Source organism: Saimiri boliviensis, chromosome 5 (genome assembly GCF_048565385.1).
Source record: "Saimiri boliviensis isolate mSaiBol1 chromosome 5, mSaiBol1.pri, whole genome shotgun sequence".
Taxonomy (NCBI): Eukaryota; Metazoa; Chordata; class Mammalia; order Primates; family Cebidae; genus Saimiri; species Saimiri boliviensis.
The window spans coordinates 45214213-45228421 of NC_133453.1; the positions used below are offsets into that span (position 1 = coordinate 45214213).

General features: G+C 40.0%; 1 protein-coding gene across 1 annotated transcript in view; it reads left to right on the plus strand.

Moving 5' to 3' along the window:
• Window positions 1–14209, plus strand: part of DNAH7 (dynein axonemal heavy chain 7) — a 334446-nt gene extending 320237 nt beyond the window's left edge. Inside the window, exons 62-65 of the mRNA XM_003925707.3 lie at window positions 4211–4363; window positions 6270–6447; window positions 11444–11547; window positions 13803–14209. Of these exons, the coding sequence (XP_003925756.1) occupies window positions 4211–4363; window positions 6270–6447; window positions 11444–11547; window positions 13803–14009 (642 nt within the window). The 3' untranslated portion in view covers window positions 14010–14209. The remainder of the gene's footprint in view (window positions 1–4210; window positions 4364–6269; window positions 6448–11443; window positions 11548–13802) is intronic.

Sequence of the window (14209 nt, forward strand, 5' to 3'; positions counted from 1 at the left end):
CACATGGACTCTCTCTGTGCTGAGTTGAAGCTAGTAGAGGGGAGACACAAGCACCCATATGGCCAACAACGTTGAGACCGTGCTGGGTCAGACCTGAAACCAGCACAGCACTGAGTCTCATCCAAGGCCTGTTGTAACCACTCCCTGGCTACTATCTATGTTTGCTCAAGGCCCAGGGACTCTACAGTAGTCAGCAGGTGGCAAACCCAACCAAGCTTGTGCCCTTCCCTTCTCAGCAGTCAGTTTCCCCGGGCCCTGGATGAGTCCAGAGATGTTCTGTGAGAGTCAGAGCATAGAGAGCCTGAAAATTTAAGAATTTACCTGGTGCTCTCATCTGCAGCTGAGCTGGCACCCAAACCACTAGACAAAGCTCTTCTCATACACAGTTGTGTTGTCTTTTTTTCCCATTCCACAGGCAGAAGAGCCTCTCCCTGCAGCCACCATCACCACAGGTCAACAGCGAGTACTGCCAGGCTACTTGCTGATCCTCACTCAAAGCCCAAGGGCTCTTCAGCCACCTTGTGGTGAAAGTTGCCTGGGGCTTACCCTTTAGAGCAGTGGGCCCCACAAAGTAAACTAAGTCAAAGTTAGTCTGTGATTTAATAGCTAGCAAGTAGCCAAGTATTATTTAAGATTTTTCTATTAAAATTTGGTTAGATCAGGTGCAGGTGCAAATCCCAGTACTTTGGGAGGCTGAGAAAGGGATTGCTTGAGGCCAGAAGTTTGAGATTGGCATGGGCAACATAGCGAGACCCCATCTCTACAGTTTTTTGGTTTTTTTTTTTTTTGAGACAGGGTGTCAATTTGTCAGCCAGGCTGTAGTGCAGCAGCACAGTCTTCGCTCACTGCAGCTTCCACCCCCCCCAGGTTCAAGCGATCCTCTTGCCTCAGCCCCCCCCAAGTAGCTGGGACTATAGACATGCACCACCACACCCAGCTAATTTTCATATTTTTTATAGAGATGGGGTTTCACCACGTTGCCCAGGCTAGGCTTGAACTCCTTTCCAGAGCCACGGCCTGGAATCAGGGACCCTAAGACCTCACTGTAGCAGTCAAGCTGGTACCTATGCTGCAAGTCAAAGTCCCCTTGACTCTTCCCTGTGCTTTCCTCAGAAGGGAATCTTTCCTGGTAGCCACCACAGGTGGGAACATGCAGGGTCACAAGTGAAGCCAGCATGGCTCTGAGTCACTCAAGGCCCATGGTGTGTATACCTGGCTACTGCTGCTTATTACTCAGGGCCCAAGAGCTCCTTAGTCAGGAGGTGATGAATCCTGCTGGGAGTAGACCCTTCCCTTCAAGTGTGCAGGTTCCTTTATGACCCAAGAGGTGTCTAGAAATTTTGTCCAGGAACCAGGACTTAGAATGTGGGCCCCAGGACTGTTCCCAGTGCCCCATCCTACTGTGGCTGAACTGGCCCCAAGTTGAAAGACACAGTCCTCTTTACTCTTCCCTTTCCTCTCAAGCCATAGGAAGTTGGAGCTGCAGGCTGTGCTGCCTGGGATTGAGGGAGGGGTGGTGCAAGCACTCCGTTAACCACCCTGGTAGTGTCTCACGAGATTGCATGTCCCCCAAGCCCCTAGCTCTGGGTCTAGCATAGGACCAGGACTTGCCTAGGAATTGTAGTCCCCATGGCCTAGACTGCCTTTCAAGTTTGTTTAGAATCCCAGAGCACTTTAGCTGGCGTTAGCAAGGCTTGCTGAATCTCAGGTTCCAACCGCTGGGATATGTGATTCCCCTGTAGCTAGGGTTGGCCTAAATGCTTCTTTCTCAGACATCAGCTGAGCTCTTCCTGGTGTTGCTGTCTTCTGCGACAGGGAAGCACTAAGTTCCTGTGCGAAGTCTCAATCACTGTGCTCTCCCACAAGCAAGAGTCTCAGCCCCACAAGGCCACTGCTGGGGGATGGAGGAGGAGTGGCATTAGCAATTCAAGACTGTCTTCCCTACCCTCTTCAGTGCTTCTTCCAGTGATTAAAAGTTAAAACAGGGTACTGTGGTCATTCACCTGATTTTTGGTTCTTATGAAGTTGCTTTTTGGTGTAGATAGTCGTTAAATTTGGTGTTCCTTCAGGGAGAACAATTTATGGAGGCTTCCATTGGCCATCTTGCTCTGCCTCCCTCCTCAAACATGCCTATGCCAATACATTTAAAATGTAAATGAAATAAATTCTCGGGAAAACATGTTACCAAATTGATACAAGAAGTAGTAAAAAATCTGAATAATCTTTTTTGTGTTTAGAAGTTGAATGCATTATTGAAAAACTTTTCATGTTAGAAGCCTCTTCTGGCATCTGATCATTGAGGGTTGTTTGCTTATGTGTAAGAATGGGCATTATCATGTTGAATGAACACAGTAAGAATACTGATGATTGTTGCCTGTGGTCTTCATGTAGTGTTAGCTGGACTGTGGTCTTCAATGTAGTGTTAGCTGGACTGTGGTCTTCAATGCAGTGTTAGCTGGACTGTGGTCTTCAATGTAGTGTTAGCTGGCTAGGCTGTTTGTTTTAAGAAACATTGAGCATGATTATGTATTTCTTCCTGACCTGCTTATTCCTGTCTCCTTCCTGGGAGATAAAGGGCTGGCTTCTAGTACTCTGGGAACTAAAAGGGAAAAGAAGCCCCAGGGATCTCAGCATCCAGTATTCATACATTCGCTTATTCCTCCTGATTTCGATATGGTAACTTTAGCCTTAACGGAGCCTGGCATTTCCCTCTAGGGATTTCTGCATTTTTCTTTCTGGGTTATATTCAAGGTAGGCAATGCATAGTTTGGGGGGTGGAGGAGGAAGATCTAGGATTCTGTTTTTTATACCAGGTTTTAATGATCTTTAACATTGACCTCCTCGTCCCACTTTCAAAAGTACCTAGGGCATTCATTTCCAAGATTTAGGGGTATTCTACGGTGTGTGTCTGGCTGATTCTCAGCTTTTCCTCCTGCCAACTTAGGATCAGGTTTCTTCTGTCTGCTAAGTCTGCTACCAGCAGTCCATATGCTTCCTAGCTTCCACAAATGTGTTGTCAGTTTCTCTTCCCCTCTTTGTTTCTACACTTGGGGGCTTATGTCTTTAAAAAGTAAATTCTTTTACTGCTGTTTCAGTGGGGTTTTGAGAAGAAGGCAAATGAAATGTGTGTATTTAGTACATCAAATTTACTCCCACATCTTCTCCATATGTTATTTGGAATAATATTTTCAACTATAGGAAAGACAGAAATGACAGTAGCATCTGGCCCAATTAAAAGTCAAATAGAAATTTTCAGTGCCTTCAAAGTTTTAACAGCTGTGCATCAGTCACTTAAAATGGGAATGGTCAACTAGACTTCATAATTCAATTCTAGGACATTTTAGCTTTTCAAAGCATTTTATGTAATGTTTCTAATTTTGTATTTATCACCATCCTTTCCAGAATGCAGTGTAGAGCTATATTACTTATCCACTTAATAGACAGTAAACTAAGTCAAAGTTAGTCTGTGATTTAGTAGTTAGTGAGTAGCCAAGTATTGATTAAGAAGATTTTTTTATATTAAAATTCAGTTACATCAGGTTGGAGTACAGTGACACAATCTTCGCTCATGCAGCCTCGACCTCCCAGGTTCAAGCGATCCTTTTGCCTCAGCCCCGCAAGTTGCTGGTTCTCCAAGTGTGTACCACCACGCCCAGCTAGTTTTTGTATTTTTTGTAGAGATGAGGTTTTCCCATGTGGCCCAGTCTCGTCATGAACTTGGGCTCAAGTGATTCACCTTCCTTGGGCCCAAAGTGCTAGGATTACAGGCATGAGCCACCCTCCATGGTCTCCTATACAAAAAGAAATTTTCAAGTAAAATATTAGTCAGGTGTGGTGATGCATGTCTGTAGATGCATGCTCCTTACTTGGGAGCCTGTGGCGGAAGGATTAGTTGAGCCCAGAAGGTCAAGGTTGCAGTGAGCCATGATCCCACCACTGTACTACAGCCTGGGCAACAGAGAAAGACCCCATCTCAAAAAAGAAAAAAATTTTTGGTTAGATTAAAATTGTTAATATTTTTCTAAGGAATAGTTCAAAGAATCCATGCCTACTTGTAAGCAAAAACAAATATTTCCACTTTTTTTTTTCTGTATGACTCAACCTTAACTAATCACAATTATAAACAAAGAATAATTGTGAAGGAGGTATTTATACTATTATGCTATTTATATTTATACTATGATACTAACCAAGGTTAAATGTGTTTCAGGGGCTTGTAGTCATGTCTACAGAACTTGAAGAAGTGGTTAGCAGCATTTTGAATGTCAAAATTCCAGAAATGTGGATGGGTAAATCCTACCCAAGCCTTAAACCACTTGGCAGCTATGTGAATGACTTCCTTGCAAGACTAAAATTCTTGCAGGTAAGTTCATCCAAATGATCGTACATTGTTAAGTTTCCCTGGTTTTCTGTTTCTTCATCAGAATGCTGAATGTAGTAAGTATTACTCTCTAATTTTTCTGTGCATCCCAGACACAAATCACCACTTCTTAATCTTTCATACGACGTTTGTAACTGCTACACTGAACTGTCAAAAAGCTAGTATTAAATGAAGGGAGAAAACATCTAGCTATGTTGATTTTTCCACTAGGTAGTCAACATTAAAATAAATACCTACAGCAAAGCATCTCAGAAAGCCAGTCAAGCTACCAGTGGGGGGTATTAGATCTTCATTTCCCAGCACTTTTCTAGGTCATGAAATCACTAGATTGCTGGTTCAGCCCAAGTCAGTAATGACCTCAATGGCTAATTGTCTTGGAAATGTTGAGTGGGCAGAAGCCTACTAATTGTCTGGTAATATTGGTGCTGAACTATGTTCTTATTAACAATTATACCTAGGCCGGGCGCGGTGGCTCAAGCCTGTAATCCCAGCACTTTGGGAGGTTGAGGCCGGTGGATCACGAGGTCAAGAGATCGAGACCGTCCTGGTCAACATGGTGAAACCCTGTCTCTACTAAAAATACAAAAAATTAGCTGGGCATTGTGGCACGTGCCTGTAATCCCAGCTACTCAGGAGGCTGAGGCAGGAGAATTGCCTGAACCCAGGAGGCGGAGGTTGCGGTGAGCCGAGATCGCGCCATTGCACTCCAGCCTGGGTAACAAGAGCGAAACTCCGTCTCAAAAAAAAAAAAAAAACCAATTATACCTATTAGAAATATTAATTAATTTCCTAGAGTCTGTACAAAATGTGTCAATAGCTACCTATAAAGATATTTCTGCAGGAATAAAATGGTTAAACTCCCTTTTCATAATACAGGCCTTTTGTTATGCTAGGGCCAATACTAAGGAACTAAGATAGTTTTTGAAGGATAAAGTTCTATCTTGGGCTCTTAGAGGGAAAAGCTTTTCAAATTCATTTCTTCAGATTGGCTTCTCTAATTAAAGTCGATATTCCACTAACTCACCATTAGAATCTATGTTATCAACAGAGAATTAAGGTATCTTGACATTTCTAAAGGCTTTAAGGTCTCACTACCTGGCTTCTTTCAGGAATGCCTGGCACAATATTGTGTTCCTGTGTGTTGAATTTTATTGTTTCAATGAAGTAGGAAGAAACACTTCCAAAGCAACATTCTGTTGGGACTACTGACTAATTAGAGAAAAAAAGTGAAAAACATTACCATCTGACCAGACTTTATGGGGATCTCTTCTCTTCAACTGTATAACATGATATATTGTATAACAATGTATATTAGATATTTACGATTGTAGGGAGCCTTTCTGAAAGAGTTACAGGGCATGTATAACACAGATGTTTATGTTTGCATTAATGGACATTATAATTCCCAAGCTGATATGATAAGTATGAAATTGAAGTCAGGACAAACACTGAATATGCTATCTGTTTTTAAAACCTTGATAGTACGGCTTGTTATTCCTCAGAGGTAATTTATTAGTTTATCTAAAAGACAATAAATATCTTTGGGTAAATTTTATTAAGCTGTGTTGTATTGAAAAGTTGAAAGGCTCACTAGCTGTGGTGGTTCATGCCTGTAATCCCAGCACTCTGGGAGGCTGAGACAGGCATATTGCTTGAGTCTAGGAGTTTGAGATCAGCCTGTGCAAAACAGCAAAATCCCTTCTCAACTAAAAATACAAAAAATTAGCCAGGTGTAGTGGCATGTGCCTATATTCCCAGCTACCTGGGAGGTTGAGGTGGGAGGGCCACCTAAGCCCTGCCTGGGCAACAAGAATGAGACCCTGTTGCACACACACAAAAAAAAGTTTGAAAGGCTCTACTGTTAGCTGACTTATGTTTTACACCGTAGCAATGGTACGAGATTGGCCCTCCTCCAGTCTTCTGGCTTTCTGGCTTCTTCTTCACACAAGCCTTCCTGACTGGTGCCCAGCAGAACTATGCCAGGAAATACACAATTCCCATTGATCTTCTTGGGTTTGACTATGAAGTGATGGAAGACAAAGAATACAAGCAGGCTCCTGAGGATGGTAAGTGCAGGGACAGAATGAGTCCGCTCATATCTGGGCACTGAACAGAAACATGACATTCTAGCTTACTTTTCTCAGCTGTTAAAAAAGTAATAATCATGAATGTAATTTACCCTAAATGCCAAAGAAAAAAATTATGGAGAGACAGAGAGCAAATGAGTGAGCAGGGGGAAAGACAGAAAGAGAAGGGTGAGGGGGAATGATGAAGCAAATAGAAGAATATGATAACAGTAGATGAATCAGCATAAAGGATATATGTATGTCCTTTGTACTTTTTTTTTTGCAAAATTTTATAAGTTAGAAGTTATTTCTAAAATGTTAAGAAGAAAGTAATCATCAAATTAACAGCACATGGGATAACAGCCGTAATCTTATGTTGGCTGTGGGGACTGGACATGGTACAGCATTGGAAAGGTTTTTTCCCTGGTCCCGTGAAGAGTATACCTTTGTAGAATCCTAAAATATGTATTCTGTCCTGTTATATATACCATTCAAAAATGTAGAGCTTATCATTCCAAAATATAGCTAATAGAAACATTTCTTTGTGGTTGAAAGACTGTGAGGAAATCTTTCTTAATGGATTGTCTATACTTTGTTTTATTTCAAATTTAGTGGACAAGGCCACTATTTTAAACAAGTTATTTTTTAAATGCTACAGATTCCAGAATTTTACCAAAATTGTATTGTCTTTATATAAATGACATTAGTCTCTAAGTGACTGTTAATGTGTACTGCTTTAACTAATGTATTGAAGACAACTTTCTTATTCATCACTGAATGATGAATTCACTAGCTCACTTTCTATCAGGCCCTGGAGATATCAACAGGGAACAATTTATGATCTTATCCCTCAACTAATTTATACTGTGGTGGGAGACACTAACAAGGAGATATGTAACCACAGCAGTGTATGATAATCACATTACTGTGCCAAGAAGTTTTATTTTAAATTGATGGTCACAAATCTCAAGATTTGTAACACTGAAGCAATCCCACTATTATTCCTGGGGATATTTTCTTTCCTCCTCTCACAACAACCACTTATGCTCTCTTTGCCCTTCCTTCTGTCCCCACATCTCCCTTATTTTTCATGAAAAAAATTAAAAGCCATCTGAAGAGAGTTTTTAGCACCACTCACTCCATACATTTGTCCAACATCTGCACCCTCGAGGAATCCAGATTTTATTTTCTTTTTCCTTCTCAAGGGCTTTGGTCCTTTAATTGTGCTCTCTTTCCAGAACAAATGATTGTTCTCTCATCACTAGATAATTCCTGTCAACCCACAACATGCTGTAGAATCTCTCATCTTAAATCAACCATTTCAATTGTCTTTCTACATCCCCCTCAGCTACTGTCCCTGTCTCCACTCACCATTATAGCAGAATTTCTCAAAAGAATTGTCTTTACATGCTGTCTGCAGGTTCTCACTTCCTACTTCTTATCTACTTTTCACCTTTCTAGAGACATACTTCTCTCTTTGTTTCCAGGACATCACCCTCTCTTGATTTTCCTTATCTTGTTGGCCACATTCATGCTGTTTGAGTGGCTTAGGCTCCCCTAATACTAGTTTCCACGGACTCAGTCCTGGGACTATTTCTCTTTTCTGACAGCATCTTATCCCTGAGTGACCTTATTATTTTTGTATCTTCTTTGCTTATGTCCTCCAAATGTAAATCTCTGAATCTCCAATCTAGATCTTTCCTCTAAGATCTAGACCTCCATATCCAGTTGACAACCCGAAATCTCCACTTTAGTGTCTCCTGAATATGTAAAATGAGTAATTTATTAAATGGCACCATCATCCAGCCAGAAACCCAGGTATTCTTCATTCTTCTGTTCCCTCATCTGTTCGTATCAAGGGCAGTTAGTTGCTCACCTACAATCCTACTGCGACCACCTGTTTTTTGTTTTTTTTGAGATAGGGTCTCACTCTGTCACCCAGGCTACAGTACAGTGGTACTATCTTGGCTTACTGCAGCCTTGACCTCCTGGGCCGAAGTGAACCTCCCACTCAGCCTCTTGAGTAACTGGGACCAGAGGCGTGCACCACCATGCCCAGCTAGTTTTTTTCATTTTTTGTATAGACTGGGTCTCCCTGTGTTGCCCAGGCTCATCTCGGACTCCTGAGCTCAAGGAATTCACTCACCTTGGCCTCCCAAAGTGCTGGGATTACATGCGTCAGCCACTGCACCTGGCCCCACCACCATTTTTATCTTGCCTCTGCTCTAGCCTTCATCCAGTCTCCCTCCTGTCATTACCCATTTATTGCCCTTAATTTGTACAGAAGCCACAGAATTAAAAAAAAAAAAAAAAAAGAAAAAGAAAACATAACAGCCTTTGGTCTCCAATGAAAATCCAGACAACTAAATAAATTAATAGTGTCATTTTTTCCCCTTGTGGTTTGAATAAAATCCAGACCCCTTACAGTGACCAGTGAGGCCAGGCATGTTCTAGCTGTTGCCCACCCATACAGTCTCATCCTGTGCCACTATGCTCAGGTCACACTAACCTCCTGACAGTTTCTAGAATGGCTCATGTTTTTTTCTCTTTGGGGTCTTTATTCCTAAGCCCAGACTCAGCATGGTGTACACTTCTCAATCTTCTGGTCTCAGCTTAAATTACTGGTCATTAGCAAGAATTTCTATGAGCTTCCATCTGTTGGAGCTGCCTATTTCACCTTACTCTCCCATCTTGCAACTCTGCTTATTAATTTCAAAGCATCAGTTAGACTGTAATTAGCTATATGTTTCTTTATTATCTCTCTCCCCGACTATATACAGATACTAGGAGAGCGATGACCTCGTTTGTCTGCACCGTTCTTTCCTGAGTGCCTCTCAGTATCTAGCACATAAAGGGCCCTCAAATGGTACTGGAGAAATTCCAAAAATGATGCTACTGGAATCCACTAAAAATTTGTGGACTCTAACCCAACCTTTAAAAGATACCTTTTATCCCAGTCTCTAATACTTAAACAGTTATTGCAGAAACACATTTAAGAACAACAGATGCAAGGAATAAAGAATCATTTGGACATATGATATCTTAAAAATCATATTTTTCAGCCACAGATGCTTAATTTACCATTATTCTGATCATTTGTTCCAAATCCCTTTATCTTAACATACTCAGAAGAAACTTTATCCCACTAGAGGCTTTTAAAATAAATAAAACAAATGCAGAAGGAAATTTAACAAACTTCTGCTAAGTTGTTTATTGTTTCCTTAATAATAAAAGCTTTAACAAAATTTTTTTCCATAGAGCTCACTATGATATGTCATAAAAGACACTAATAAATATGAGTTTGAGCCCTTATCCTCATAAAATTAAAAGTATAGGCTGGACCTGGTGGCTCACGCCTGTAATCCCAGCATTTTGGGAGGTCGACACAGGCAGACCACAAGGTCAGGAGTTCGAGACCAGCCTGACCAACATGGTGAAACCCTCTCTCTACCAAAAATACAAAAATTAGCTGGGTGTGCTGGCATTCACCTGTAATCTCAGCTACCTAGGTGGCTGAGGCAGAAGAATTGCTTGAACCCAGGAGGCAGAGGTTGCAGTGAGCCAAGATCACGTGACTACACTCCAGCCTGGGCGACAGAGCAAGGCTCTATCTCAAAAAAAAAAAAAAAAAAAAAAAAAAAATTTTTTTTTTTTAAGATAAATTTAGCAACATACCAAAAGGATAAATAATTTGGTTCAAATTTGGCAATGAGCAAAGAAATGTTTAAGTTGGGTAAAAGCAAATCAAGGAAGTGGCAGGGATACTTACTGTGGGGCTGCTCTGTGCCACTGTGGGGATCCAGACTGCCCAGTCCTTTACACTGAGTCCTCAAAATACGCCTAGGGCTCAGATACTACTATCACCATTCAAGAAGGTGGAAACTAAGGCTCAGGGGAATTAAGTAACTTGCTGAAGGTCTCACAGCTAGTAATTGACAGAGTTGAGATTCAGACCAGGCTATGTGGCTCTCATGCTTAGCTGCTTTCTCTATGGCCTACTACTGAGCATTTTGGTAGTTTGAAAACATCACATTTCTCAAGGAGTTTTCTTAAAGGAGTTACAGTTAATTCTTAAGTATTTAATTCAGATGCAAGAATTTTTTTCTAACTCTTCTCATTGTAAAAGGCAGAAGGTGGCATTTGGGTTGAAGTTTTAGCAGCACTGATGTGTCTTTCAGGGTTATATTTTTTGTTGTTGTTGTTGCCGTTGTTCTGAGAGAGAGTCTTGCTCTGTCACCCAGGCTAGAGTGCAATGGTGTGATCTTGGCTCACTGCAACCTCCACCTCCTGGGTTCAAGCAATTCTCTTGCCTCTGCCTCCCAAGTAGCTGGGATTACATTGCGCCTGGCTAATTTTTGTATTTTTAGTAGAGAGGGGTTTCCATGTTGGCCAGGCTGGTCTCAAACTCCTGACCTTGTGATTGCCCGCCTCAGTGTCCCAAAGTGCTGAGATTACAGACATAAGCCACAATGCCTGGCCTATACTTTTAATTTTATGAGGGCAGGGGCCAAGGAGAGCTCTTGGCAGTAAGAATAAATTTTAAAAGGGGAGGAGCAATTTAATTCTATGACTTTAGAGATCTATAGGAGGTTATTTTGCTCATACGCTGACTACAAGACATTGGATCCCTATTACATTAAGAACTATTTTTTCCCCCAGATTTCATAGCTTCTGAAAACATAGTATAATCATTGATCAATTAAAAATATAAATTTGATAATGTTCACAAATACTGAGAACTTCCCATAGACTCGTTTAAAACGTCTTTCTTCTTTTGTCTTCCATGCCTGTTCTTACTGTTGCATTATTTCACTAGGCAAAGTTTAAATGTTCTCGAAATACGGATGTTAAAACACCCATGAGATTGCCTTCATTGGAAAACAAGTCTTAGGCTACAAATCTATCACCTGCATAGTACTTACATGTAGAAATTACACATTTTGATTGAGTTCTGAATCTGAAATGCGTTACATTAACGTGTTTCTTTTGTATTTAGGTGTTTTCATTCATGGATTATTTCTGGATGGAGCTTCCTGGAATAGAAAGATCAAGAAACTTGCAGAATCGCATCCCAAAATTCTTTATGATACAGTGCCTGTGGTTAGTAAATTCTAATGATATATACATGCGGAATTATTTTATACATATTTTATATGTTATAAAGTAGACCCCATTTGTGTGCATGTATATACATGTTTATATATATATATATATATATATATATATATATATATAGAGAGAGAGAGAGAGAGAGAGAGAGAGAGAGAGATGGAGAATTCTTGTTATTCATGGTAATTATATTCTATAAAGTTGTTTCCAAAATTGAATTAGCAAAATACGGAACTACTGACCCTGGGAAAATACAAGGTTCGTTCTTTGGTCACAACATTTTTGTTAGCTGATCAGTAAAGAACCTTGTTTTATTTCTGTTTAAAGACACATTATTTAATATACAATGTTGAGTCATTAACAACTCACAATAAAAATGTTATGAGTTTTGTTGAGGCATAAGCTAATATTTTTTCTATGAGGCACATCAGCCTTCTTACACTTAGAAACATCAGACAGCACTGCATTACACTTAGAGGCCATTTTAAACAGTGAAATCACCCACAAAAACACAAAAATGTGAAAAACCTGGAACTAAGTAGGCCACGAAAAGGACACTTGTTTACGGTCATGAGAGTTGAAACAAGAAAGCAGAGCCTCACCTGGTTCAACCTGAGCTGGGAACGTGTGATGGATAACATCCTTGATGCTCTGGGAATGTCCGCCAAAGAGCTCAACAGTGCTGCCAACTGACTTTAGGATTAGAAATAAACTTTGGTGAGTAGGCAAATTTGGAAATGTGGACTCCACAAATAGTGAGGTCAATTGTAAATACACACACATGTGTTCATTATATTTTTTCTTATACTTATAAGATTATGAAAACCATCAATTTAAAAAGCTACAATTCCTAGGCACCTATCTATCTCTAGCACTGTCAGATTAAGCTTTATAAAATATAATTGTTTCCATCTATAACTGCATCATAAATAGCTTAAGATATTTTTACCACAATTTGAAGGGTAGGTCTGGGATGGTGTGATAAAATATAAGCAGTGAGATTTATGTGAGTTCTGTTTGCTGGATTCTCGAAGCAGCTCAAAGACAGGTAAAAAGGCCTTCAGAGCAGCTGTAACAGAATCAGTGAGGGGTCAACTGACAGCCAATTGTGAGAAATCTGTCATTGTTTTAAATACTGTAGGCACAACAGTTTAAAATACAAGGCCCAAATTGAAAGTTGCAACGACAAATAAACGTTTGCAATTTCAGGAGTTGATTGAACTTTAGTTTCTTTATTTCACATGGAAACTCTTAAGTAACTTGCAGTGTGTACAAGAAGAAATTTATTTCGAAATGGATAATGATTCTCCTGAATAAGGAGCTAGTTAGAAATAAAAATTCTCATCCCCTGGGGTTGAAATGAAATACATCCGAGTTAAGAAGAGTGCTTTGAGTCTTACATTGTAGGTAATATTTGCAAAACTGCCTTGCGGATCCCCCTTATGAAAGTCTGGACTCCACAATTAAGTGAGAGAAATGGAGAAACTCACAATTAAGTGGGAGAAATGGAGAAACACATCCTCGTAAGCTCCTTCAACAATCTGTGTTTTGACCTAAGAAAACTAAAAGGAGGGTTCTGAACACTGGAGTCCTATCATCTCGAGAATTGCTATTACTTCTACTCCAGAAAAAGAAACTGAATTAAATTATCTTTATGATCATAGTTTGTCCTTACCATTGCATTCAAAGATCAAATTGCCCCAAAACCTCATTTTTAAGGTTGGTGAGGTTCAACAATAAATTGTAGGAACTTAGTTAATGACTAAAAAGAATGGGGGACAGACTGTGGTTATAAAGGAATGCAATTATATTTTAAACAGCATTATATATATATAAAATCTTCTTTAAAATAGTCTCCTGAAATGGGAAGGTTCTCTAGTTATACAGTTATTGATAAAAATCCCTTCAGTATTTGTGGGGACTGTCTTTCAATGAATATAAAGGCACATGATTCTGAGTATCAGCGGTGGCAATTTGGATTTTATTATTGTAAGCACAAAAAGTCATTTCCCAGGTGAGCGTGGCTGAGAGGTGAATAGTTGGAAAATATGCTTTTAGACAGAGTAGGTGAAAACTATTTTTTCTATTATAAGAGTTCTATAAAATGTTTTGATCACACAGCAATCCATTTGAGCCACAGAAATTTGCAAACATAACTAACCTTACTCTGAGAATATGATAGTAGGCTCAAACACATGTACATGTAACAGCCTTGATTTATAGAGGTGTTACGTACTTTCTTCCAGATGTGGCTAAAGCCCTGTAAGAGGGCAGATATACCAAAACGGCCAAGTTATGTTGCGCCATTGTATAAGACAAGTGAGCGGAGAGGAACCTTATCCACTACTGGCCATTCCACGAATTTTGTGATTGCCATGACTCTTCCCTCTGACCAGCCCAAGGAGCACTGGATTGGACGAGGTGTAGCACTGTTATGTCAGCTTAATTCATAACCAGAAGATGTCACTTCTTTGTTCCTGTTTCTTGTTGGATGGCTGAATAGAAAGCATATTTTACTACTAAAGCATTTTTTTTTGGTTTAAATACATTTGACTAAAGCTATATCTAATTATGAATTTACTTATGCAAATACAGATTAATATGATTCATACTTCAATGTAAGGAAATGCTTTGAAATAAAAACTAAAAACAC